Source organism: Amphibalanus amphitrite, unplaced genomic scaffold (genome assembly GCF_019059575.1).
Source record: "Amphibalanus amphitrite isolate SeventyFive unplaced genomic scaffold, NRLGWU_Aamphi_draft 000759F_arrow, whole genome shotgun sequence".
In the NCBI taxonomy this organism is placed as follows: domain Eukaryota; kingdom Metazoa; phylum Arthropoda; class Thecostraca; order Balanomorpha; family Balanidae; genus Amphibalanus; species Amphibalanus amphitrite.
Window position 1 is genome coordinate 308,301 of NW_024882253.1, and position 26,636 is coordinate 334,936.

Sequence of the window (26,636 nt, forward strand, 5' to 3'; positions counted from 1 at the left end):
ATTCTACATTTTGTACCAAAATTTATCTTTTTAAATGCAAGACAATTTAGGATATTTTTGATAGCAAATGAAATGATTGGATTTTAAAATGACTAAAAAATGTTTTGATGAATTGGAAATCTAATTTAGATTGTTAAGCCCCTACAAAACCTAAAAGAAAACGCAAATTGTTATGGAAACCAGCAAAATATTGTATTTACTAGCAGGACACGCCAACTTATAGAACACCTTGGCACCAAAAGTGGCGCAAGTATCAGTCACTTTCGTCACTTTTTCGAGCTGCTTGAGCAATGCTTGAGAGTTGCTTGAGAGTCGTAATTCCAACGTAATTCCAATTTTATTTAAGGTTATTGATTCAATTTCAGAGGTTAATTGAGTGAAGTTAAAGCCAAAGGATTCGATCGATGGATTTGCGGGTGCATTAAATTTTTGCTTCATATCAATATAATTGTAGGAGCAAAGGCGCGGCAGTAGAAACAAGGGTAAGGGTTTTAGTTTCAGAAAATGAGTGGTTTTATTCCAGAGGCCAGTTTCTGCTGGCAGGCAGCTATTTTTCTGTTGGTAAAACTGGCCTCAGATTGAGATTCATAAACACTCAATTCATGATCCTGAGGCCAGTCTTACCAACAGAAAAATAGCCGCCTGCTGGAATTTTTCCTTAAGGCTGCTTCACATACAGACTGTAAACGGCAAAGCCTTATCCGCGTTCGATATACGTGCCCATCGTGTTGGCATTCGGTACCTATGTGAAACGGTCTTAAGGTAAAAAATTCAGGCAGGCGGCTATTTTTTCTGTTTGTAAAACTGGCCTCTGCATTGTAGCACTTCAAAGTTCAAACCAAATGCGAAAACTGAACTAAGTATGCAGGTAGTTGCTCTTTCAGTTTCGATGGAGACATCAAACTTGAACTCGGATGCCCTTTTTTGACTGACAAGTGACAAATGAGTTATCAAATGAGTTTAAGTTACCTAACACTATTGTAGAGTAGATGAAAAGTCAGGATTGCTCCCTACTCCCTAGGGTCATTTCCACTTTTTTACTCTCTAAAACTGAGCAAATAGGCTTAGCCTAGGGTGAGGGCGCAAAAGAGGGATTTCATGCTCCCCAGACTCATGATATAGTTATGACCACAATCACATGTGTTGGTAGCTTGTGAATTGTATTAGTGAGTGGAGAGCACTATGCAATGAAAAAGGGTCATAATTAGCTCCTACCTACACATAGATACTTACCAGTTGACACCTACCATAGACCTCACTCTTCACTCCAAGCCAGTTACCTACCTTACTGGGTCAGGAAATTACTGCTGTAGCTACCAATGATGTTATCTTTATCATGAATTCCATTCTAGTAAATTGCAAACAGAAAACTTAAAAAATGAAAATGCCTAGTTTATGTTTTAAATTCTGCCACTGAATTGATTAACTTTTCTCTAGTCGCTATTGATGTAATTTTAATTGCATCATACAAAATGCATTACACACATGAGATATGTTTGTAAGAACTGAATTAAAACACTTAATTCAACCTGCCTAACAATTGGCTGATCCCTGGTGTTAGCTTTTCCTTTAATGAACTAGTTTCTTGAGCCTCATCATTAGGGTGGTCCACATTTACATGGTAAAAAATAAAGTTCGTCAGATTCATCGGGCCGGGTCGGAATTCTTGTCGATACTATAGCACAAGCTTCTGTGCAAAATTTCATTAAGATTGGATGATTTTATCCCGTCCCGCAAAGCGGTCAAAGTTTCCATTATATGAACCAGCCTTCAGTATAGGGCGAATACTTGTCTTTCAACATTGCCCAGTCGCGCCAGCGGCTATCTACCAAAGAGCTTGCATGCTCAACGCACCAACCCTCTCTAGCCTTCTCAATGATAGATCTAGTCTTCCTATCAGCCACAGGCAGGAACGATAATCCACAGTTCCTGTTGCAGTTCCTGTTCTCAGTGCCAGGAGCAAGGCCCTGTATGCCAGGAGGTGCGAATGCATTACGCTAGTTATGAATTTGCCTGCGTCTGGGATGGCCGCTGAAGCTGCAAAAGGCACACGCTCAATCACCGAAATGTGGCTTGTTTTGGCAGCCAGAAGCAAATCCTTGCTGGGTGAAACAGCGCCTCTTACGAAATGCATGACGCATCTTTTCACTTTTCACACCATCCGCCTTCCGTCCCGGGACTCCCGAGATCCCGTCCTTCAAGCGGTTTGTGAAGTGGTGGCAGCTCACGGACCGAGTGTCGCTCAAACCGCTCAATGACTTCATTGACTTTGCCGACAAGATGATCGTCACCTGACGCGCGTTGCTGATGAAGCAGCGGCCCCGTGATGACTATCTATCGCAATGTGGTGTACTTCACCACCGCCGTGATGGACGGTGACTTGGAAGCGAGCATCCTGAAACCGGTTGCCCTACAACGTGTTCGTTGGATGGCAAAGTTGATCAACACGTAAGATCTCTCAAGTCAAGAACACTCTCAAGAACACTCTTCTGTCAGCCTCAGCTTGCGCTCACCGAGCACGAGAAGAGGACGATGGTCCGGTTCACCACCTTCATCGTCACAAGGTAAGTAGCACCGTGGCTGTCTGCCCACTGATCGACCTCAGCATCGTGAACTGACACCGCCCTCCGCAAAGGCTCCTACCGCTTACCACACAGATATCGGACGGTAACCGGGCAAGGTGATGGGCAAGGCCATCGGTCTCTCCTTCTTCAACGACGGGACGACGGTCGAGGAAAAGAGGCGATCGCCACCTCCATGCAGCAGCGGCTGAGAGAGAAGAACCCTGCCGCGCCAAAGTCGCCCTCGACGCAGTGGGGCAGCGCTCGCTGGCGTCGTTTGCATCTGTCGGTCGGTACATCCCTCGGGGCCAGCCACGATTTCCTCAAAGTCGACTCCGCCGAGTGGTCAGACAATGACGACTTGACCACTGCTCATCGGCGACCGGCACATATACGGGTGGTGAACGACTTTGCGAGAGCTGGGTATTGCACTGTTGCCCTCACCAGTGGGAAATTTTTAGCGCCATCGCGCACGGCAAGGAATAGTGAAAGCACTTCCTTCAGGTCGAGGAGCACCACTGCACCGGGCGTTGCATCCGAGAGGGATATTATTGGTACTATTGGTCTCAAGATAGGGGCCCAGGAGACCTGTAGTTCGGATGCGGTGAATACCCTTACCCTCGCCACAATTCGAGTGGGGGTTGCGCTGGGTGGGAGGAGGGATGCACTCGGCCCGACCTGTGGGGAGGGTAAGGGTATTCACCGCATTAAAACTACAGGTCGCCTGGGCCCTTATATTGAGACCAATAGTACATGATGGCATGCACGGTGGGTTTTGTTCTTTTATCTATACCAGATATGCTATTTTCACGGATGCCCATTCCACTCTGATGTGCTTCTCTCCTTTGCTGTTCTTTTTTAATGACTGCCAGTGCGTATTGAGCGAAAAATGTGGACTGAGTGCGAAAATTCGTATTATCGCTCATCCCGTTATTGAAAACATAGGGAAAACTTTAGTCGCTTTGCGGGACGGGATAAATTTATCCGATCGGAATAAAATTTTGCACACAACCTTGTATCATGGTATCGACAAGAATTCCGACCCGGCCCGAAAGATCCTAGAAACTTTTTCAAAATGGACCACCCTACTCATCATTATATCCTGCAGATTCTGATGCTTCTCTTGTTTTTAGCAAAATGGCGCAGTCATCCACTGCTCCCGTTTCTGCAATAATTCGCAACAAGGACCAGGGTGATGGCGGGGAGCCAAAGAAGAAGACAAGAGAGGAATGGAAGCAGGCCAAAGAGCTGGAGGAGGCCAGAAAGGTAAAGTCTACTTTATGTTGTGCTCAAATCATTTGTCACTGTTTCGCTTTTCAAGAAAACGGTCTCTTTTTGTCTATCATTGGCATCTCTACCTTAAAACACAACCTACATTATCTGGATCATATATTTGAACCTGAACATTGTCTTTTATGTAGTCTGACATGATAAAACCAACCATTTTCCTTCATCTGGTCCTTAACTTTCCCATGTGTAAAAAAAATGTTTGGCTGCCCATGCCTGCTGACCCATATCTCCCATCTGGAAGCTCCTTACTCCCTGTTTCTGCTGGCATTGTGATGGTCCAGTGTTGGAATTGTGGTCTGTTTCTGGTCCTGGCGTTTTATTCTGGTGGGTAAACCCCGTCCAGCGTTCAACCTTTCGGGACCCGCTCGAAGCCGCGGTTATTTTCACCGGTCGCCCTAGTCGAGACGCAAAGTTGGTGGTCACATGAAGCTTATTTAGGGCCAGCCGAACCGGCCTAGTCCAGTATTATTGTTAGTGTTTGTATGTAGATGAAAGCAAGGGCCTCGTAGAATCGATTTACTTTGAAGTCGTGGATTCCGGGGCCCTAACTAAGCTTCGTGGACTATTAACTTTGCATCTCGATTGGGGCGAGCGGCGGAAACAACTGCGGCCCTGAGTGGGTCCTGATAGGTTAAACGCTGGACGGGGCTAACCCACCCAGAGAATAAAATGCCAGGACCAGAAAGAGGCCACAATTCCATTTCTAACGCTGCTATGATCGCCTGTATCTATTGGCCCCTGACCGCCTGCCACCCCTTCACTGGACGCTGATCCTTCACAGTCCTTGCTTGTCAGTCCTGACCTTCAATATCTACAACTGACCTCTGATCGTCGTGTCTGACAGGCATCGGCCACCCTTCTGTGACCTCTGGGGCCTGACTGCCATTTTGCCGCTTATTGACAACTTGCTATTCGTTTTCATCCTTATTTTCCATCCCTGTGACAGCCGTGTCCCGTCCGCCGAGCCTCTGACTGCCAGTCTGCTGACCTGTGACCGCCGTCTCCCGTCCGTCGGGCCTCTGACCTCCCATCTGCTGACCTCTGACCTCCAGCTGTCTCCGGTCTTCTGACCCCTGACAGCCCGTACCCCGTCTGCTGATCTGCTGACCTCTGACTGCCCCTCTCCCGTCCGTCGGGCCTCTGACCAACGGTCTGCTGACCGCTGACTGTCGGTCTGCTGACCTCTGACTGCCCCTCTCCCGTCCGTCGGGCCTCTGGCCGCCGGTCTGCTGACCGCTGACTGTCGGTCTGCTGACCTCTGACTGTCGGTCTGCTGACCGCTGACTGTCGGTCTGCTGACCGCTGACTGTCGGTCTGCTGACCTCTGACTGTCGGTCTGCTAACCGCTGACTGTCGGTCTGCTGACCGCTGACTGTCGGTCTGCTGACCTCTGACCGGCCCTCTCCCGTCCGCCGGCAGCTGGGTACGGTGCCGGCGGCCGTCGACGAGGAGGGCAAGGATATCAACCCGCACATCCCGCAATACATCTCGGCGGCACCATGGTACTTTGGACAAACGGGGCCCACACTCAAACACCAGCGGCCCCAGCCCGAGAAGCAGAAGGAGTTCTCCCGGCTGGACGAGTGGTACAAGCGCGGCGTCGACACGTCCCGCGTGGCCACCAAGTTCAGGAAGGGAGCCTGTGAGAACTGCGGAGCCATGACCCACAAACGCAAAGACTGCTTGGAGCGACCGCGCAAAACGGGCGCCAAGTACACTGGTAGGTGACAGATTCGCTTAGAATGATCAGCTCCATGTTTTTTCCTCAGAGATGGTTTTATATTTTCTGCTTTTTGTAAGCGATGTTTTCAATATCAGGACTTCAGGACAATATCTTTCAACACCTGCATCTCGTCCAGTCTCGCATGTTATCTTATGCTGCCACCTGATTCCTGTGACGATTTCAGGCCTTGACGCCACGCCGCTGTCCTCACCTCCTTCCACCAGGTACCTCCATAGCGGCTGACGAGCACGCACAGCCGAATCTGGCGCTCGACTTTGACGGCAAACGGGACCGGTGGAACGGCTACGACCCGTCGGACCACAGCCAGATCCTCGAGGAACACCGGAAGATCGAGGAGGCCAAGCGCCAGCTGAAGGCCAACAAACTGAAGGCTGGAGTTACAGGCGAGGAGGTAAGCGCGGTGCTGGATACATTGTCGGGAGCTGGGAAGGAGAGGAAAAGAGGGCTTCAAGTGTGTAACTTTGAATTGGCATTTCCTGCTATCGGTGTTTTATTGTGCAGCCCTGCCCAGTATAATGCATTTTTGGCTCTGAAAATTGTATAATTTTGATCAATGTGTAAAATCGTAAGCTTAATTGTACAGAGCCTCGTGCTGCGGACATTGTTAAGATTTAGTTGTGCGCTGCTTTTCAGACCCGATTTACATCTCGCTGTTCACTGCTCGCTTCGTTCGCAGCTGGCGGAGTATGACGACGGTGGCGCCTCTAGCGAGGACGACGAGAAGTACGCTGAAGGTGTAGACATGCCGGGAACAAAGGTGGACTCCAAACAGCGCATCACCGTGCGTAACCTGCGTATCCGCGAGGACACGGCCAAGTACCTGCGTAACCTGGCGCTCGACTCGGCCTACTACGACCCGAAAACGCGCAGTATGAGGGAGAACCCGTACGAGGCCACCGGCAAACAGGAGTGAGTAATTGGTAGGATAACCTGGACTTCAGGGCATGTTTGAAGGGTGTGTGCTTCTCTTTATTTTTGGACCTGTCGTCAGTTGTCACATGTAGGTAGGTATAACTTATTTATGTTTTATCTATGTGCAAGCCTAACTACCGCTTATCGCTATCTTGCTTCGTGCTCGAGATCTTCAGTTCTACAGATTTGGGACTAACACGCGCCATAATCATTTAGGATGAAATAACGTGTATCCTCCACCCCTCCGCCACTCTGTGTCGCTTTCATTTATATCATAATTATTCTAACCTACCCCGCATCTTGTCTCGTTTCCAGCGTCGACTACCAGGGCGAGAACTTTGTCCGGTTCACCGGCGACACGACCAAGCACGCGGCGTCTCAGATGTTCGCCTGGGATGCGCACGCCGGCGGTGTGGACGTGCACGCGCTGGCCGAGCCCACCAAACTCGAGCAGCTGGAGCGCGAGTTCCGCAAGAAGCGCTCGGAGCTGAAGGGCGCGGCTCGCGGTGGTCTGTTGGAGAAGTATGGAGGGGAGGAGCATCTAGACGCGCCACCGAGAGAGCTGCTGCTCGCACAGACGGAGCACTATGTGGAGTACAGCCGACAGGGCAAAATTGTGAAGGTAGGTGGGAGAGTGTGGGTTTCACCTTGAATTGGAAAGTTTGGTTGCATTGGGGAGTTGTTTGTTCCAGTGGGCACATGGATTTCGTGATTCTTTAGCTGAGTTTTTGTTTGCTATGCTTGATTTACTTTCAACTATGATGCTCAGCCCACAAACCATCATGCTAGCTGTCACCTCATACCTCGGTCAACAATCACCAAGCATACACTCATGGCACTTGTCAGTCTTATTTTCAATGACTGCAGAGTATTCTATCAACCGATGGTATCTCAGTTGTTTCTCTTTTCTCTCCTTTCCCGTCGTAATGCCCACTTCTTTGTGGTTATCGAGTAAAACAAAAAATAAATTGTTATATACGAGTAAATATTTGGTTTTCAGCTCAGTTCAGTTCAGTTCATTTTATTGAGTGATACAAACAAAACAATAAACAAGTTCAGTGAAGTGTACCAGCTGGTCGCGTACTCAATTCGTCCGAACTGGTCTCTGACTGTATCTGAACTGTATTTGACCTTATTTGACCACCTCTATGATGTTCCAGGGCGCGGAGAAGGAGGTGGTCCGGAGCCAGTACGAGGAGGACGTTTACATCAACAACCACACGACCGTCTGGGGCAGCTACTGGCGAGACGGCCACTGGGGCTACAAGTGCTGCTACAGTCTCATCAAGGTAAGCTAATTACTGAGCGGCGGGCACATTTTTCTACACCGCCACCCATGAACAGTTGACTAGGAATGCCCCCTCCCTCTATGATTACGGTGACCAGCCCCTCTCCCTCAACACTGCTGCTACAGTCTCAAGGTATCTTAGGTTAGATGAGCCACGAACGGGGCGCCCGGGGCAGGAACCCAGGTGGCGCTGGGTGGTTTGGACGTGGATCGGCCCGTTGTTGGTCAGAGTCTGCCTCCAGTCATTCTATTGGGCCGGCTACCGCTCAGTCATATATGACTGTCATATATGACTCAGTCATATATGACTGAGCGGTAGCCAATTGCCTGTGCCTGTGCGGTAGCCTGTAGCCTGTGTGGTAACCAATAACCATAGCCTGCGCAGTTACATGCATGTTACCGCACAGGCTGTACTCTTTTTAGATTATTCGAGTTTTGAGTCCGAACCATTGCTCACTTCTCAGTTCTCACTCGTTCAGTTCTTTGCACTAGGCTTTGTCTTTACATCAAACATCTGACCATTTTCTTTTGTAAACCGTCTGAGTTTGTCAGACGTCGCTGTTATGCAGTGACTTACACAGGATTTGATGCGGTAACATTGTGATGTAATGCTATTTAAGGATCACACCAGTTATCGTTCGTTGTGTTTCTCCAGATCTTCTCTCTCGGACCATCCAAAGTCCCACTCGTCTTCAAGAACAACGAACGCTGAGATCTAGTTAATCCACTGAAATTTAGCACGGCTGCCTGTATCTTACCCACCCAACATCATTCAAACGCAACCCTAGGCTAACTCTACGAATACCTCCGTTCCGTTAGCTGCTGCCGCCTAACACTGCATGTCCTCATCTCTCTAAGATATGTATAAGGTACCCCAGTGGCCGAGGGCCCATATCTCTCTCCCCATTTTTTTTTTTTTTTTTTTAGCGACCGCACTACATATGGCTGCAAGCTTATTCTGCACCTTCCGTGTTTTATATGCTGTACCGCAAATAAACCAAAGCGGCCGACGACTAACTCTTCACATGTCTCTCCACAGAACTCTTACTGCACGGGCGAGGCGGGCCGGGCGGTGAACGCCACGGACATGCTCACCCTGCCCCCGGCCACTCGTCCTGACGGAGAGGGGGAGGGAGAGGAGGGTGCCGGGGAGGGCGACTCCGGTGCCGGCACGGCGGGGGCCCTGGAACAGGCCGCCGATACCGACAGCGGCGCAGAGGAGCGACAGAGGAGGAAAACGCTGATGGAGGTGAGGCGGGGAACTGTGCTGAGAAGGTTATACCGTCTGACGAGTGATAGTGCAGGCCGGGATACCGATGCTGTCTATGAGTCCCTGACGGACTGGGCTATGCGAATCGATGACATATCAGGCTACCTTACTATACATATAATAGAGTAGTTAGTCTCAAACTCATTTGTATTTCGGCGATGGTAGGACACGGACCTTATGATCACGTAACGCTGGTGTCTGACCATTAACGAGTGCCTTCTGGTGTAGGTGGGAATGATAAGAAATCGATCGTAGCATATTTATGTTCGGGGTGGGCTGTGGTGAGTGCCGTCCAGATGTTGATTGATAAACGGGTGGGTTGTAGCCAGAGATATATGGGACCAAGCTATGGTGTGCGGCTCTGAAGGTGTTGAATCGAATAAGGCCACCAAGCGTGAAATTGGGGTTGAACTCCGATTAATTCAAGTGAGAGAAAGTGTCATATATTTTCTCTAGACTTACTTCATTGCTAAGCGAACAGATGGGTGCGATTTCTTCGGGCAGCGTATTTCGTTTTAGGTTGTGATTGCGTTTGCAAGGTGCGCAATTTGAAATGCTCCTGAGTGACTTGCAAGAATAGTTAATGCGGAGATGAAGCTAATTTAGGAGACACGACCCGCAGACCGCAGTTGTGCAATCGCTTAAACAAAGTGCTTCCGGGCAATTTAACGCTGAAGTCGCATGTTAAAGCTTTAGGTCTTTCTATCACTTGCTTCAATGAATATCCATGGCGATTCTCCTTATTCGTTACATGCGTGTATTCCATGTATTTGACGGTCCTTTTATTCTGATTCTCATAGGAGCATGAAGAGAGGATGGCCAAAAAGCGTGAGAAGAAGAGGAAGAAGAAGAGTAAGAAGCAGAAGAAGAAGCGCAGGAAGAAGGACTCGAGCTCCAGCTCCAGCGACTCCGAGTCCGAAGAAGACGAAGAGGAGGTGAAGAAGAGGAAGATCCAAGAGGTAAGTTCACCGATCAGGCTGACATATTCCGCCTTGCATCGCATTTTCGCTGGTCGCCAGCGGTTCTTTATGCATTTGCCGTCCATTTGTCCATTGCGCTGCAGGCATTTATTTTTTTTTTTCGCAACGACATCCGGTTGTTTGCGTGCACATTTGACGACGCGAGTGAGTCGCGTTTAGCTGAAGCTCTCGTGAGTTCATCACATTACTGTTACGTCGCTAGTTGCTTAGTTGAGAGGTGATTACTGACAACAGGCAGTTGCTAAGCTAACTACTCGACGCTCCCTGTGACACTGGAAGAACCTCGTTAGTTGCAGAGCTACCTCGAAACACCCTCCAGGGACTTGTAACGGTCATCACGTCTGCCTTATCTTCCTCCAGTATTGAGTCGTGGCTCCCAGTCCAATTAGTTCGTCTGGGAAAACCACATTTTTCTGTCATCTGCCGATATATTTCGAGCGCCATCCACGACTCTCCGTTGTTGGGCTGAGCAGCCGCGTCGTCATCTCATGTGCTGTTTGTATCGTCCATCGTCCTTGGACCCAGTCCCGGGCATTTTTTGGTAACTTCTGCACCAGCCCCTGTCCAGCTCGGCGCCGCGTACGGATCTGTGTGCCGGAGATTACCCCGCTCCCCCGTGGGACCGTCCGTCGGACTCACGGCCATCCCTGCGCTGACAACATGTCGTGTTTGTCCGCCGATTGCAGTCGTGTCTCTCTCGTCCACGTTCACGATGTAAACACAGGCGTACGTACGGCGGCACTCCTCATACGAGCGCCGTTCTCGGTTCGGAGGCGAGTGCGCGATTCCTCAGCCAGCTTAGCAGCTGCTGGCGTGTGTCCGGGTAGGAGGGTCCCGTTAGCGCTACATACAGCCTATTATGTCGGCGGTGACGCACATTTCTTAGTGTATTTGCCCGGCTGGTAAGTCCGGCCATTTAGCACGAGCAGACGGCTACCCGCCGGTGATCTCAGTGCTCGGCTGCGGTAAGGCGTTGTTCTCAGTCTTATCATACGCATTAGAGCATTTTGCATTTTGCTCCTGCCTGATTAGGGGAAGCGTGGTTGGAGATTCTAGAACCTTGCACTATGAACGACGCTTATCTTCAGTGTTGTGATTCTATGAATAGTTTGTATGAAATTACATAATCTTGATGCATTTTTGTTGCTGAACTATGTCGAACACAAATGTTCCACTCAAGCCTGGTCTTCATGTCACGAAATCCATTTTTCCTCGTCGTGAGTACTCTGTGGTATTACCAGGATGTTCATTTCGCCAGCATTTGTCCATTCGTGTCGTTCTACTCTCCCTTCCTCCCTAATCCCAAATATCAGACTGCACACGCATCTGTGGTTCCCATCTCACGCTGTCGTATTTCCCAATCTGGCTATCTGCGGCATTACATAGTTCGGCACCGTCTGCGACGCTGCGCTGTGTCGGCGTTGTGTTTAAGTCCCCGCTGTGAACGTGGTCGTACATACCTGGGATGACGTTACATCTCGGTATGTTCACACACGCCGTGTGTCGCGCTGTGCCGGGCTGCGCCGCTGCTGTCTGCATGACTGAGTGATCAGGGCGCTGGGATAAAATGTACCAGCACCACCCCACCTGTCTGTCCAGCACTCGGCTTCAATGCTCAATCACAGCCAGTCTTGCAGGTCCTATAGGCAAACCCAGTCGAGGGGAGGGAGGGGTGGTGGGGGTGCACGACCGGTGTCTACCGGTGCATGGTATCCGTGCCTCCCCCTTCCCTTCCCCCTCCACCAATACACTGCAGACGGGGTGTGGCCGCGACGTACAGAGGCCAAGGGGAGAGGAGTGCACACAGCAGTGCTGTGGCGGGGGGGGGGGGGGGCTGCCGGGTGTCCAGACTGCTCCGGACCACACCCAGCCGCCTGGGTCCGGACCCCCTACTGAGAGGCGCCGGTTACCTGTGGTGGTCCGTCTAGGGCAGTGGTCGGCAGGTCCTCCGGGGTCGTGCCCCCTTTTTTGGCGCCAGGCAGGGCCATTACCCCCACCTACCAGACCCCATTGCTGATACAACCACGGTTACTGAAATTCCATACTTTTCCGTGACTCTTTGGGTACCATATCTGCGAGAAACCGCAGGCCCCCTCCCCTGCGGTTTCTCGCAAATATCTCAAAAACTTTGGCACGGAGCGCTACCATTTTGGAACAATTGATCATACATCGTTTCTGCAGATGTTGTGAATATTTCAGACCAGAGTCACTCAAGGTCAGGTCACCAGATCACGTCAAGTGACCTCACCTCAGTAAAGACTGTAACGCCTGCTTTAGCTGCATTGAGTGACAGGTCTCTTTCAAACTTTCAGGAATTGATAAAGGCGACAGCATGTACAAAATTTGTATCTCGGAGATTTGATGTCGGTGACCAAAGTTAAGGTCAATTTCACGCCCTCTCCCATTATCAATGGGAGAGGGCGCAAAGTAAATGGTAGAAAATTGAAAGGCGCCTCTTTTGGACCAGTGTCATTCCTAACACTGTGACACTCTTATTTACAAGTAAACATGACCGCTGAACCGGAAAATTGCACCCGTAACCCCGCTGTATGTCCCTGAGGTCATTTCAGGTCGTGAATGGTATAACAGCTTTTCGCTAATAACTTTTGATAAAGGCATGCCAGAGCGATGAAAATGCCTTAGATGTGTTCAGCTCGACGATACGGATCGACTGATGTGCAACAAAACAAAACCTTCGATGTTTCTCGACGGGAGGATCACGATGCTGATAAAAGTGAGCAGCTGCAAGTTTTGAGTGACAAGTTATTTAAGAAAAACTATCAGCAAGCAACGTACATTTTGGCAGTTTTTGTCTCCTGCAGGCTAAACCGTTAATCTTCGGTTGAATCTGAGGGCAGGCATAAGAAAAAACGTTAAAGAGAGCTATCGAATGCGTTTTTCCGCAGCGCTGTAGCTCTATCCTTTCCTGAGCTATAGGCCAGTTTGTTGAAAACTGTCAAAGGTTGACCTGGAAATTGGCGAAATTTTACGTTCGATGACCTCTGGTGACCTGACCTTTGATTTGACCTAAAAAGTGACCATATTTTTTTCTTCATCATTTCTTACGCTCTTTCGATCGACGACTACGGCGTTTCGCTAGTGACCCAGGAGCCAAGTTAGTAGGGGGTGTTCAACCTCCACCTCCAGCAGGGCGTGGAAATCCAGGAGCCCCAGCGGGGCGCGGGTTAACCCCCATACGTATAGGGGTAGCGGGTATTTTTCGGGAATAGATCACGTTAAAATGGTCGGATTACGCAAAAAAACTGTACCATTGAGCCGATCATTTTTATCTGTCCTGAAAATGGCATGACCTTAACCCCAATAACCGTTGATTTGTGGGATCTTTCTTGAGATCATGGCAGGCCACAAAATCTCACTTCAAAAAGTTACAGCAGGACCCGATTTACTCGGCAGTTGTTATTGACCTATGGAAGGTCATCCAATGACCAACGACCTTTAAATTGGGTAGCAGCGGCTGCTTATCTTCACGGGCAACACGCTCAATTTTTCTGCAAAGCTCCAGCTCAGAGACCGAGGTGCCCAGGTCAGGGTGCCATGGACGACTCCTCTCCCTTGCGTTAGTGACTGTGAAAACGCCAATAGACGAGCGCCGGTTGGTACATGACAGTTACTTTCAACGACTGTACGGAATGGTGAGCAGCTACATGAAAATTGACATGCGCCAGCTCATCAGTTCATGCTTTGTGCGTTTGACCTCGACTAATCTTTGAATCCTGGGGCACAACAGTTGCGATGTCTGTCCCATCAAGGGAGCCATTACATCTAAAAAAGATGAGGCTTTCTCAGAGGCCCTCATTACCCCCCGCCGAAGGGCGCCATTACCCCCAAAGGGGGCATGCCCCACCATTTGCCGACCCCTGGTCTAGGGATTGGTGGGGTGACCATATTGCATAGCGGCGAACTTAAATAGGATGGCGAACTTAAATAGGATGCCACACTGGTATGTGTGCGCTAGTTAATCGGATAAGGACGGGTTTGCTTATACGAGCCGCATTCCACCGGTATTATGAAGGCTTCAAGATCCAGGGCTTTCGCACTTTTTAGGCTTGGTAAATAATGATTTCAGAATCACTTCAAGCTTCTTCACTCTTCTACAGATTATTGATCTCCTTCTTGACTCTTTTGTACAGAATATTTATCCGTTACTTGATTTCCGTCTCGTTTTGTTTGCTGTCTTGTCTCTAGTCTGGAGAAGTGAAAATAGATACTAGACACTAGGGTTACCCGCGTGCTCCGCAACGCGAAGGGGGGATTTTTTGACCGGTGAGTATTGGGTTGGTCTGTGTCGATTTGGTTGGTAGATATCCATTTCGTTCGATTGCTTTTTGACGGCCAAGCATTTTGTAAGAAAACAAAAAGATACATCGCGTCGAGGTGCCCGTGTCGTATTATCATGCGGTCTACTTTAGAATGATTCGAAAACTGGCGTGAAGTCTTTTGAGGGCCATCGATGAATTTCGCTAAAAATGACAATGTAATGGTTTGGAACATTTACATTTTTAAGGATACTGTTGCTAATCATGCAAAAAATGAAGAGTGAATATTGGACAGAATTGAATGCTCTATCCAATGGTACCATATTCAATTGCCAAAGGTATCAGGTTATGCAGCAAACCCCGTGTGATTAATAAACTGGCACAAAATTGACAAACACCATTTTCTCCTGTGATTTGCACCACCTTGATTTGGATCAATCAGCTTTTCACAATTTTTATATGAGAGGCGGTACCTTTCTCTTGCAAATAGGCGTTGATTCAACTCACTCCATTTAACGGTCACTTAAAAATAAAATCAATTCCAAAATCCGCCCAAAACCGCAATTTTTCAACAAAAGTGCCCTCCCCGGTGCACGTGGCACGTGCCATCCACTGCATCGCACACCATTCAATTGCCCATTCAATTATCTACACGATGCTGTTTTCCCCGTGCCGGTCGGACCCCTGGTCACCAAGATATTGCACGGGAACTGGACCCGTGTCGGCCAAAATTAGCCGTTTTCAGCCGATTTCGCACGCCGATTTATACATGTAAAGTCTATGACGCGAATTTGCACTTTTTGAGCACGCGCCACGCGCTCCCTATCAATCCAATCGAGCTGAGACCCCTCAAAGGCACGTCGCGCATCCTTGATCTATAAGTTGTGCAAGTTTCACCGCGCTAGGTGCAACGGTCTGGCCTGTAGTCCACGCAAAGCACGACCAAGTCGGGACCTCGGTAACGGACAGACGCACCCTCCTCAAATAGTAATATAGACAAGCGGCTGCGCCACTTGCTTTGCTGCGTGGTAGGAAAAAATTGCGGCACCAGCCAATTTGCTTTCAAATGGTGTTTGATTCATGTCGATGTGTCGTCTAGAAGCATAGATATGGACGGAAATGTGAAGAGAATTTAAAAAAGAACTGTTCTGAGGGCGTTGTTGGATGAAATTTGGGTGATACGGGGTCAATACGGGTCAAAGGGGTCAGCCCCGGTCACTTTGGGTCAGGCCAGATCACATAGGTCACCTCTCGTCCGCTGGGATCAGCCCGGGCCACTGTTCTGCTTTTGCCTCCACCACTACCCCTACCCCACCACTACCCCTACCACTACCACTACCACTACGTCTACCCCTACCCCTACCCCTACCACTACATCTACCCCTCTCACTACTACTACCCATACTCCTACCCCTACCACTACCCCTACTACTACCCCTACTACTACCCCTACCACTACTACTATCCCTACCAGTCCCCTACCCCTACTACTACTCCTACCACTACCCCTACCCCTACCCCTACCTCTACCACTACCCCTACCACTACCCCTACCACTACCCCTACCACTACCCCTACCACTACCCCTACCACTACCCCTACCACTACCCTACCCTTACCACTACCCTACCACTACCCCTACCCCTACCCCTACCAACACCGCTGGGTCATGTCAGGTCACAGAATAATTGGATCCAATCAGTACTAAAATATCAGACTTAAAGTGTTCCCAGCCCTGCCCCTATTCGTGCCATTCCATTACGCTTAATCGTATTTGTCAGAAATGGCGCTTTGTGGCATGTGTGGCGCATTGCGACAAACGCGGCGCATTTTCACCCGGCGATTGAGCACGCATCTTTGCACCAAATTGTACCCGTATCGGACCATATTTGACAAAACTGTGCGGTTTGCGGCAAAAATGACGTCTTGTCACCAATGTGACGCATTGCGGCAAACGTGGTGCATTTGTAAATTCCATCACAAATTGTACCCATTTAGCGACAATCAACACATTTTTTCGCCACTTTTTATTCAAATTAATAACTTGCCCATCCGCCAATGCGAGGCACCCGCCACCGATCGGCATGCATTTAGTTCACAAAGTTTGTCGACCCCGGCTCTCAATGAAGATCTACGAACCGATCAAAATTTCATTGGCGTTCTTCCAGCGCGCGCCACGTGCCAACCGTGCACCCCAGCGAGTCGAAACCTGGAAAAGGCGTTGACCCGCTCTGTCACCTAAAAGGTATGCAAATTTCAACCTCCTACCCCGTACCGTCTGCCCTGTAGCCGTAACAAATTGAACCTACTACACAGCGTGGCGGACACACACACTCACACACTCACAGACAGACGGATTCTGTTAGAATAGAACCGCAATTTTTCAACAAAAGTGCCCTCCCCGGTGCACGTGGCACGTGCCATCCACTGCATCGCACACCATTCAATTGCCCATTCAATTATCTACACGATGCTGTTTTCCCCGTGCCGGTCGGACCCCTGGTCACCAAGATATTGCACGGGAACTGGACCCGTGTCGGCCAAAATTAGCCGTTTTCAGCCGATTTCGCACGCCGATTTATACATGTAAAGTCTATGACGCGAATTTGCACTTTTTGAGCACGCGCCACGCGCTCCCTATCAATCCAATCGAGCTGAGACCCCTCAAAGGCACGTCGCGCATCCTTGATCTATAAGTTGTGCAAGTTTCACCGCGCTAGGTGCAACGGTCTGGCCTGTAGTCCACGCAAAGCACGACCAAGTCGGGACCTCGGTAACGGACAGACGCACCCTCCTCAAATAGTAATATAGACAAGCGGCTGCGCCACTTGCTTTGCTGCGTGGTAGGAAAAAATTGCGGCACCAGCCAATTTGCTTTCAAATGGTGTTTGATTCATGTCGATGTGTCGTCTAGAAGCATAGATATGGACGGAAATGTGAAGAGAATTTAAAAAAGAACTGTTCTGAGGGCGTTGTTGGATGAAATTTGGGTGATACGGGGTCAATACGGGTCAAAGGGGTCAGCCCCGGTCACTTTGGGTCAGGCCAGATCACATAGGTCACCTCTCGTCCGCTGGGATCAGCCCGGGCCACTGTTCTGCTTTTGCCTCCACCACTACCCCTACCCCACCACTACCCCTACCACTACCACTACCACTACGTCTACCCCTACCCCTACCCCTACCACTACATCTACCCCTCTCACTACTACTACCCATACTCCTACCCCTACCACTACCCCTACTACTACCCCTACTACTACCCCTACCACTACTACTATCCCTACCAGTCCCCTACCCCTACTACTACTCCTACCACTACCCCTACCCCTACCCCTACCTCTACCACTACCCCTACCACTACCCCTACCACTACCCCTACCACTACCCCTACCACTACCCCTACCACTACCCCTACCACTACCCCTACCCCTACCCCTACCAACACCGCTGGGTCATGTCAGGTCACAGAATAATTGGATCCAATCAGTACTAAAATATCAGACTTAAAGTGTTCCCAGCCCTGCCCCTATTCGTGCCATTCCATTACGCTTAATCGTATTTGTCAGAAATGGCGCTTTGTGGCATGTGTGGCGCATTGCGACAAACGCGGCGCATTTTCACCCGGCGATTGAGCACGCATCTTTGCACCAAATTGTACCCGTATCGGACCATATTTGACAAAACTGTGCGGTTTGCGGCAAAAATGACGTCTTGTCACCAATGTGACGCATTGCGGCAAACGTGGTGCATTTGTAAATTCCATCACAAATTGTACCCATTTAGCGACAATCAACACATTTTTTCGCCACTTTTTATTCAAATTAATAACTTGCCCATCCGCCAATGCGAGGCACCCGCCACCGATCGGCATGCATTTAGTTCACAAAGTTTGTCGACCCCGGCTCTCAATGAAGATCTACGAACCGATCAAAATTTCATTGGCGTTCTTCCAGCGCGCGCCACGTGCCAACCGTGCACCCCAGCGAGTCGAAACCTGGAAAAGGCGTTGACCCGCTCTGTCACCTAAAAGGTATGCAAATTTCAACCTCCTACCCCGTACCGTCTGCCCTGTAGCCGTAACAAATTGAACCTACTACACAGCGTGGCGGACACACACACTCACACACTCACAGACAGACGGATTCATTCTGTGCCTATACCCGTTTTCAGATCGACCCTATCATAAAAACTGACGGCCTGACGGCTATTTCCCCCATTCCTTGCATTTCACAATGCTAGTATATTTAAGCACCAAAATTGACCCCGTGCCACGGCACGTGCAATAGCACGTGCGCCACGTGACCACTAGTGCGACAAGCTGGACTCATCTGCTCACCGGCTGCACTGATTTGGTGTCGCTAGCTGAAGTCGTTTCCGCGCCATAGAACCCCAAATAGGCCAATGTCGGATTTTCCCGGAGGTTACCCCATCAAACACGTTTGCACGTGGCACGTGCTTTTCAATCGCCCCATATCTGACCCATACCATGTGGTAGCCGACACCCCGGGGCACAACATATTGGAACATTTTCAAAATCTAACGTGGAAATTTTTTGCAAAATCGATTTGAAAATAATTTTTCGAATTCGCCATAGGCTCAACATGGGGTAACTGTTTGTGACGATTACCCGAAATTTTGTCAATTATATTTTAAATAATTACCACCGTCAGTTGGGGTGCCAGCCCGAGATCCGACCCTAAAAATATCAGCAAATATAATTGACGAAATTTTTCGCAAATCGAATTTCCAATTTTCCCCCATGTTAACCCTATGGGAAAATGCACGTGCCGATTACCCCAAAACGGGTTAATTATATTTCAAGCGACCGATGCCAGCCGGTAGCTCCCCGATACGGGACCAAACGCTGAAAATGGCAAGAAATTCTACCGTGCCGTTTTCGAGGGTATCAAGATGACCCAAATCGCGGCCGAAACGCTAAACACCCCCCTAGAGAGGTAGCTCAGGTTGGGATTTTCAATAGAAAATCACAATTCTAAAGAATAGTGATTGTCTAATTGAAAAGTCCCAACCTAGTGATTGCTAGGTTGGGACAAGCGGCTGCGCCACTTGCTTTGCTGCGTGGTAGAAAAAAATTGCGGCACCAGCCAATTTGCTTTCGAATGGTGTTTGATTCATGTCGATGTGTCGTCTAGAAGCATAGATATGGACGGAAATGTGAAGAGAATTTAAAAAGAGCTGTTCTGAGGGCGTTGTTGGATGAAATTTGGGTGATACGGGGTCAAGACGGGTCAAAGGGGTCAGCCCCGGTCACTTTGGGTCAGGCCAGGTCACATAGGTCACCTCTCGTCCGCTGGGATCAGCCCGGGCCACTGTTCTGCTTTTGCCTCCACCACTACCCCTACCCCTACCACTACCCCTACCCCTACCCCTACCACTACCCCTACCACTACCACTACCCCTACCACTACCACTACCCCTACCACTAACCCTACCACTAACCCTACCACTAACCCTACCCCTACCCCTACCACTACCTCTACCACTACCCCTACCACTACCCTACCCCTACCAACACTGCTGGGTCATGTCAGGTCACAGAATAATTGGATCCAATCAGTACTAAAATATCAGACTTAAAGTGTTCTCAGCCCTGCCCCTATTCGTGCCATTCCATTACCCTTACTCGATTTTGTCGGAAATGGTACTTTGTTACAAATGTGGCGCATTGCGGCAAATGCGGCGCATTTTCATCCGGTGATTGAGCATGCATCTATGCACCAAATTGCACCCATATCGGACCATATTTGACAAAACTGCGCGAGTTGCGGCAAAAATGGCGCCTTGTCACCAAAGTGACGCATTGCGGCAAACGCGGTGCATTTGTATACTCGTATCGCAAACTGTTTCTGTTGAACGAAAGATCTACACAGTTTTTCGCCACCATTTATTCAAATTAAAAACTTGCCTATCCGCCAATGCGAGGCACCCGCCGCCGATCGGCATGCATTTAGTCCACAAAGTTTGTCGACCCCGGCTCTCAATGAAGATCTACGAACCGATCAAAATTTCATTGGCGTTCTTCCAGCGCGCGCCACGTGCCAACTGTGCACCCCAGCGAGTCGGAACCTAGAAAAGGCGCTGACCCGCTCTGTCACCTATGAGGTGTGCAAATTTCAACTTCCTACGGCATACCGTCTGCCCTGAAGCCGTAACAAATTGAACCCACTACACGGCGTGGCGGACACACACACTCACACACTCACAGACAGACGGATTCTGTTGGAATAGTAAGTTAGATGACAAGGTGGTTTCTCTGGGAGCTTTTATCGGAATCACACCTCGTGAGTTGTCATCACTGACACCTAAGCCGTCGTCTCGCCTCATCCTTTTCCAGACATCCAAGTGGCAAGGTTAGATAACTTTCACCGATCCCTGGCCCCTTAAAGGAAATAGTTCACTTTCACGAAATTATTTTTTTGCAACGGATTTATGATTTTTTATGTTCAAAATAATCAGCAAAGAAAATAAAACCTTTTTATAACAAAATATTATTTTCTATATTTTGATATAGGAAGAACTTTTCAGTTTCTGTAAGGCACACGCGATCCAGTATGAAAAGAGCATGGGTCCCGAAAATTCTTCAGAAACAGAGAAATTATCGCAGCCACCGGCATTTGGGCGATCTGCTCGATCTGATAATGTTCCCCTGAATGTCCTAATTGATCAGTACGAGAATTTCTCTAGAGTTCTCGTAGATAATTTCTCTAGTTTCTGAAGAATTTTCGGGACCCATGCTCTTTTCATACTGGATGGAAATATATGCAAGGCACACATCCTCAACGCAAGACACCTTTTTCGGGACGAGAAATAGAATATCTTTGCCTAGGGTGATCGTTGGGCTGTAAAAGCTCCTGATTTATGCTCGTCTCAGCCCAAGCTACGGAACTGCTATTCCAGTTCAAAACCCATGTTAAAAAGTGAACTATTTCCTTTAACAGTTAATCCATTTCGCGTAGTCCACTTTGGATTAGCGCAGCATGAAGCGTTGGCAAGTTCCTGCGATGTTTGCATGCACGTTGATAAGATAGGTGTAGACGGTTCGCCATGATCGCTCGTGATACTTGAGGTTAGGTTAGCTGCGAGGATAAAGACATGACGGACGTCGTTCCGCTATAATCCGAAGTCATCATGGTTCAGTGCATCGGAGCGGCAAATCCGTGGCGGCAAACTGGTCTGAAGCCGAGCTCGCAGCATGGGCATGCTATGACGTCTCACCCACGCGAAAAAGGCGGTACAGAGGACACTCCGAACCGGGTGGCCCTGTGTAGCGGAGGACCCCTCCGGTCCCCGGCGCGACTCTGCAGCACTGCAGCTGTCCTTGGATCGGCTCGAACCCGGCCGTGGTAGCCGCGCTGTCACGAGTCACGACTGTGCCGGGCGGTGACTGGTACCGACGCGACTGACCCGCCGCGAGACTGCCGGGCCCCAGGGGTGATCAGGGGCCCGCTCCGCACCTGTCGGAGACCGGACTGACCTGCAACGGCCAACGAGCCTCTGCAATGAGCCCGTGCAATGAGCCCGTGCATTGATGAGGGGCCCCATTGACGTCGTCTGGACTAGTCCGGCGGTAGTCGGCCGGCTCTGCCTGTAGGCCTCTTCCCGGCAAGTGCCATTGGTCAGGTGGACTTGTTATGTGCCGTCCTTGGGCCTTTCCGAGTTTTTTTTAGGTTAGGGGAGTCCCCTAAAGCTTTCCTTTCCGTCAAAAACTGCCCCACGGAAAGCACCTGGGCATGTCCCTCACGACTCATACTCGTATATCATTCGTTCCACCAGTTTATGCTTATCGTTGGGTCATGACTGGGTTTAAAAACGTAAATTGCTTTCCACCGGCAGCGAATTTCTAGTGTCGACCTCGCCGAAACAATTAAGGACGGCTGGAAAAGTTTACTTAACTCAGTCGAATATTTGGTATGGTCGGTAGTCATGCCCTTCTGGCCAGTTCCAATATAACAGTTCCCGCGCTAATATTCGTCATCTTGGAGCGTACCATCGTACCTATTACAAAAGACGAGCTCTCGAGACTGCGTGCTAAGTGGGGTTAAACGAACAGCTTGCTGGGGTGTCCCATCCTGACCCTGACTGACCGACCTTTCTTTTTATGGTGACCCGTTGGACAGCTCTGACCACAGGATGGTCCGCTCTCTGACCTTGTGAAAACCTTGGACCGATATTTGTGTAGGTATTCTTCTAGTAGTTTAGTGTTATGTTTCGCTTTATGTTCTGACAGCTTATGCGGGCAAGCTCATCTAAGAAAAGATATTTTTATGTTTCCCTTCGCTTATAAATGCAACCCTCCCCGCCGCTGAAGGTTTCTGCCGTCAGCGCCATTCGATCTTGAAGCTGAAAATGTCAGTCTTATCCGAAAAAGCGTGTCAATGGACGGTTTCCAAAAGGAGACATACTGGTTGACATTTGTTCATTAATGTAATAACCTGTTGTGGTGGTGTTAATGGCAATATTACGAGTACGTTGTTTTCAGATGCCCACTTACCCGACAGAAGATTGCTTTCAGGTTTCCTCATTTGCGGATGATTATTATGACTATGGACGATGTTTGTATCTTTCAATATGTTTGATATTTGAACAGCATATGACCATGAAGATTTCGGCCGTCAGCGCTGTGCGATCTTAAAGCTGAAAATGTCAGTCTTATCCGAAAAGGCGTGTCAGTGGACGGTTTCCAAAAGGGAATATACTGGTTGACATTTGATCATTCTACGAAAACTTGCAAAAACTGCTCGCTGGAGGACTTGAATGCCTCGACGAAGAAAACTAAGGAAACTGGAATATTTTCTGAACGAATGTCTTCAAAATATGCGCCTGAACCCATCAGTTGAGGAGAGCAGCTCGCTTTCATGGTATCGTGTTGATGCGCCGTGATTGGCACCTTTATTGGTCACAAATACAACCAGGATATCCCTTTCCCAACCCACTTCACCCATCCCCTGACCTCACCAATCCCCGGGGGCCATAAACGTATCGCTGGGAACGCCCCCGGGTATCATTCAGCTCTGCCTGCGCCCCCGGACGCCCCGTCAGACGCCCAGGGACGCCCCCGAGGGCGTCTCAGTTGTCTCGGTGACCGTCCGGCCGACCCGCCTTCCGCGCGTTTCGCTTTCACGCTAGGAATGTGTCCGGGAATACGGCTTTTCACTCAGAACTGGCCGCCAGAGACGGGTGTGGAGCCCCTCTGTCGCCCGGCCGCCGACCCCGCTGACCTTTGGTGACCTTTGGCCGCCCGCGGTGACCTGAGGTGACCTGAAATGACAGTGGTGCTGATTGTGACGAAATGCCACCCGACTAAACGTGTTTACTTGCTGAGATGAGCTAACCTTGCGTCGGTAGCGTAAATTATCGTGTTATCAATCGGGGATTCTTGTTTTCGGTTGCTGAGCGCGAATACCCCTCACAAACAAACAAGCTGCTCAAGGCCGGACCGGTCTGTCCACCTTTGGTATTTCGTCGCCGCCGCTATCGGTGTCTGCTCACTTACAGGGTTGCGAGAGCGACGCTTCTTCGTGTTACATTTCCCATCGTCCGGTAATCGATTGCGATACACAAATGTCCGTGGGACAGGGCCGGGCTAATGACAGCAAATCCCTGTTTGTCTGGCTCGGTGGATGATTGCCCGATGGCTGGTCTCATGGTTATGTCGTGATCCGAATCACCCTAATACGGCCGTGACGGCTGTCAGCGCCGACCGAGTTTCACGGGCCGTCATATGACGGGTGACGTGTGGCGTGACGGATACGTGACCAACAATGACGTGACGTGTCACGGCGACCAGGGTCAGGGTAAGCAACTGACTCAGAAGCACTGGACTCAGCCGGATGATACTGGATGACGGGGCATTGCGCGATGTCGATAAGGTTTTTCGACTGATCGCTGATTAGTTGCTTTCTCGTGCAATATTTTTTAGACGAAGTAAATGTTTTGTATAGCCTTGCAATCTTGCTTGCATTTTTCGCCACCGAGGTGTCTATTTGTGGTCGTGCCATGCACGAAATGTCACGCTTATCCAGGCGGAAGTTTGTCCAAGCAAAGCCTTTTCATAGACCCACTCATTGCCGGCCCCACCCGTTTCGCCAATGGCTAGTTTGCAAACAGCCGGGCCGGCACAGCCCTTTTACATCAGCGTAGACAATATCCGTGTTGGCCACAACAGCATGTCCTCGGCAGGCAGCAGCACACTCGGCTGCAGCCCGCTCTCGGTGCGGGCCTCATTATCTGGACGGACAACAGGGGTCGTGACATTCCGCAGGGCCGTAATTGAATGTGCGGTACCCGCGGGGCGCCGCGGACCGCAGAGATGGCCACGGACGGCGGTCGTGACGGTCGTGGGTGGAATTTATTCATTTACTGTGGTCCCTGTCTGCTTGTGTTATGGTGGCTTGGATCTGACAATGCGCCACACGGTATTGTTGTTTGGGTAAGATGCTTATTTTATCGGGAAATTACAGGAACACTAGATGAAAACAGATGATTGGTTAGAAACACATACGTAATTTGAACACGGTAATGCAAACTGACCATGCGTAAGCTCGTCATTTCAAACAATGCAGAATTCACCGCTCATATAACTACGGCCTAAGCTTTCCCTGCATTCCTCCGCTTTGTTTATTTTCGCTTGTTGTTGATTGGTTTTCACAGATCTTACACGCTTTGTTCGCTCGTCCAGAGTTCACGTCCGTTACAAATGCCCTCTTGATCCCAATTAACCGTGCTATATCTCAATTGTCTTTTTACCACCTCTCAACGTATTTTCCTCCCGATCTCTAATTGCTCTTGTTGACCTGTGGACTCGTTTAGAAAAAAAGACTACCGCTCCGTTTGAACCATCTGCCGTTCCGTGTGCCCCCTGCCGACAGCGTCGCCGCCCGGATCCGACCTCCTCTGACCCCTATTGACCTCTGGTGACACCTACTAACCTCTGACTGTGACCTGTGTGCGTGTTTCCAGGCGCTGATGCGGCAGGAGTTGGCGGACGCCGCTGCCGATCGGCTGCTGGCAATGGACGAGCGACGCCGACCGTACAACTCGTTCGGAGACGTGCGAGAGCCGACAGCCGAGGAGATGGAGGCCTGGAGGATGCGCCAGCTGCGCAGTGACGATCCCCTGGCAGCCTTCTCAACCAAACGGTGACCTGTGAGGTCAGTCCGTGACCCCTCTGTGGGGTCAGTCCGAGACGCTGACCCCTCGTGGTCCGGTGGGTGAGCCGATGTGGAGTGTGTTATTCTCTCCGAACCCACCGACTCGGGGCGTGGCTGACGACTCCGACAGACGGATGGTCTTTGTTGGTCAGTGGTGCCGTACCAGAGTGTCTATGCCGCGTGGGTGTGAGACAAGAGGTGACCGCGCCGCTGTTGACCATTCAGCCCGCTCTCCGGCGGCTCCTGTCGTGGGCTGACCGGCCGGCAAACAGTCTCCGCGCGGAGAAAGCCCGGACGTGTGCCGTCGGCCGACTCCACCCGACTTCTCTCCCACGCTGGGGTATCGTCTCGGCGACTGGTGGGTCGGAGAGTGACTGACGGGGACGGCACGCCCCGGCACGGCGGACGCTGCGCGGTGGTCAGCGCAGCTCCGGTAGGAGCACTGAGGGGCCCGCTCGGCCGCGTCCCGCTCGGCCGCGCGTGACGACCAGGGACGCGGCCGAGGCGTGCCGCAGAGAGTGAGTGGCAGATGCAGGCCGATCTGCGGACTGTAATCCGCAGTGACACGCAGTCAGATACGCTCGCTCCGTGGCTCAGACGGGCGGGGTCGGCCTCGGCCGCACGACAGGCCGCTCGCGTGCCGAGGAGAGGAGGTGCTTCGCGCAGCATCCGAACGTGTATTACGGAGCGATCTGTGACTGATAAATGAGCAAAACATTGTGCATTGTGAATGTTAATGTACAAGTAAGCGACTCGCGTTTTGTGCGTGTCTGGTTCCCTATCCGCCAGCGGTGGATGTTGGTACGAGCTGTTGTGTGATGTCATCAATAAGTGTATGATAATAAACCACCTCACTTCGACTCATATCGATCCCTCCGAGCTAATGGTAACCATTCACTGGCACTGATCGTTGTCGTGAGGTCGCCATTGTCGTGATGCCACTAACCGTGAACGATATTGGGCAACCTGGGTGGGCGCGGTGAATCTTAAACAATGGGCACTCGTCCGTCGGCACATCGTCTCTCGATGGGGGGTCGATAATAGCCGGCTTTAGATGGCTGGTGATGCGATGTAGGACGGCCGGTCTCGGTTGAGTGGTGGGGGTCGTACGCACCCGTGGTCGTTCTGTCCACAACTCATC

General features: G+C 50.2%; 1 protein-coding gene across 3 annotated transcripts; it reads left to right on the forward strand.

The window, feature by feature from the left end:
• The first annotated feature begins 237 nt into the window (after positions 1–237).
• Positions 238–26,365, forward strand: LOC122365734 (pre-mRNA-splicing factor SLU7-like). 3 transcript variants are annotated; one of them, XM_043337204.1, is made up of 10 exons: positions 238–482; positions 3,695–3,827; positions 5,271–5,571; positions 5,799–5,986; positions 6,272–6,504; positions 6,823–7,129; positions 7,668–7,796; positions 8,835–9,044; positions 9,866–10,024; positions 25,305–26,365. In XM_043337204.1, the coding sequence occupies exons 2-10, from the start codon at positions 3,699–3,701 to the stop codon at positions 25,485–25,487; spliced, it is 1,839 nt and encodes a 612-aa protein (XP_043193139.1). In that variant the 5' UTR covers positions 238–482; positions 3,695–3,698; the 3' UTR covers positions 25,488–26,365. The 3 variants fall into 3 exon arrangements, with proteins under 3 accessions (XP_043193139.1, XP_043193140.1, XP_043193138.1); XM_043337205.1 differs by having other exon boundaries at positions 269–325; XM_043337203.1 differs by having other exon boundaries at positions 283–478; positions 3,693–3,827.
• The last annotated feature ends 271 nt before the right edge of the window (positions 26,366–26,636 follow it).

Bases quoted from the DNA above. Each gene is read 5' to 3' on its own strand.
- LOC122365734 (XM_043337205.1), top strand. From the start codon at position 291: ATGCTTGAGAGTTGCTTGAGAGTCGTAATTCCAAC. The intron at 7,130-7,667 runs GTAGGTGGGAGA...ATGATGTTCCAG, and splicing joins GACAGGGCAAAATTGTGAAG to GGCGCGGAGAAGGAGGTGGT. The intron at 10,025-25,304 runs GTAAGTTCACCG...GCGTGTTTCCAG, and splicing joins AGAAGAGGAAGATCCAAGAG to GCGCTGATGCGGCAGGAGTT.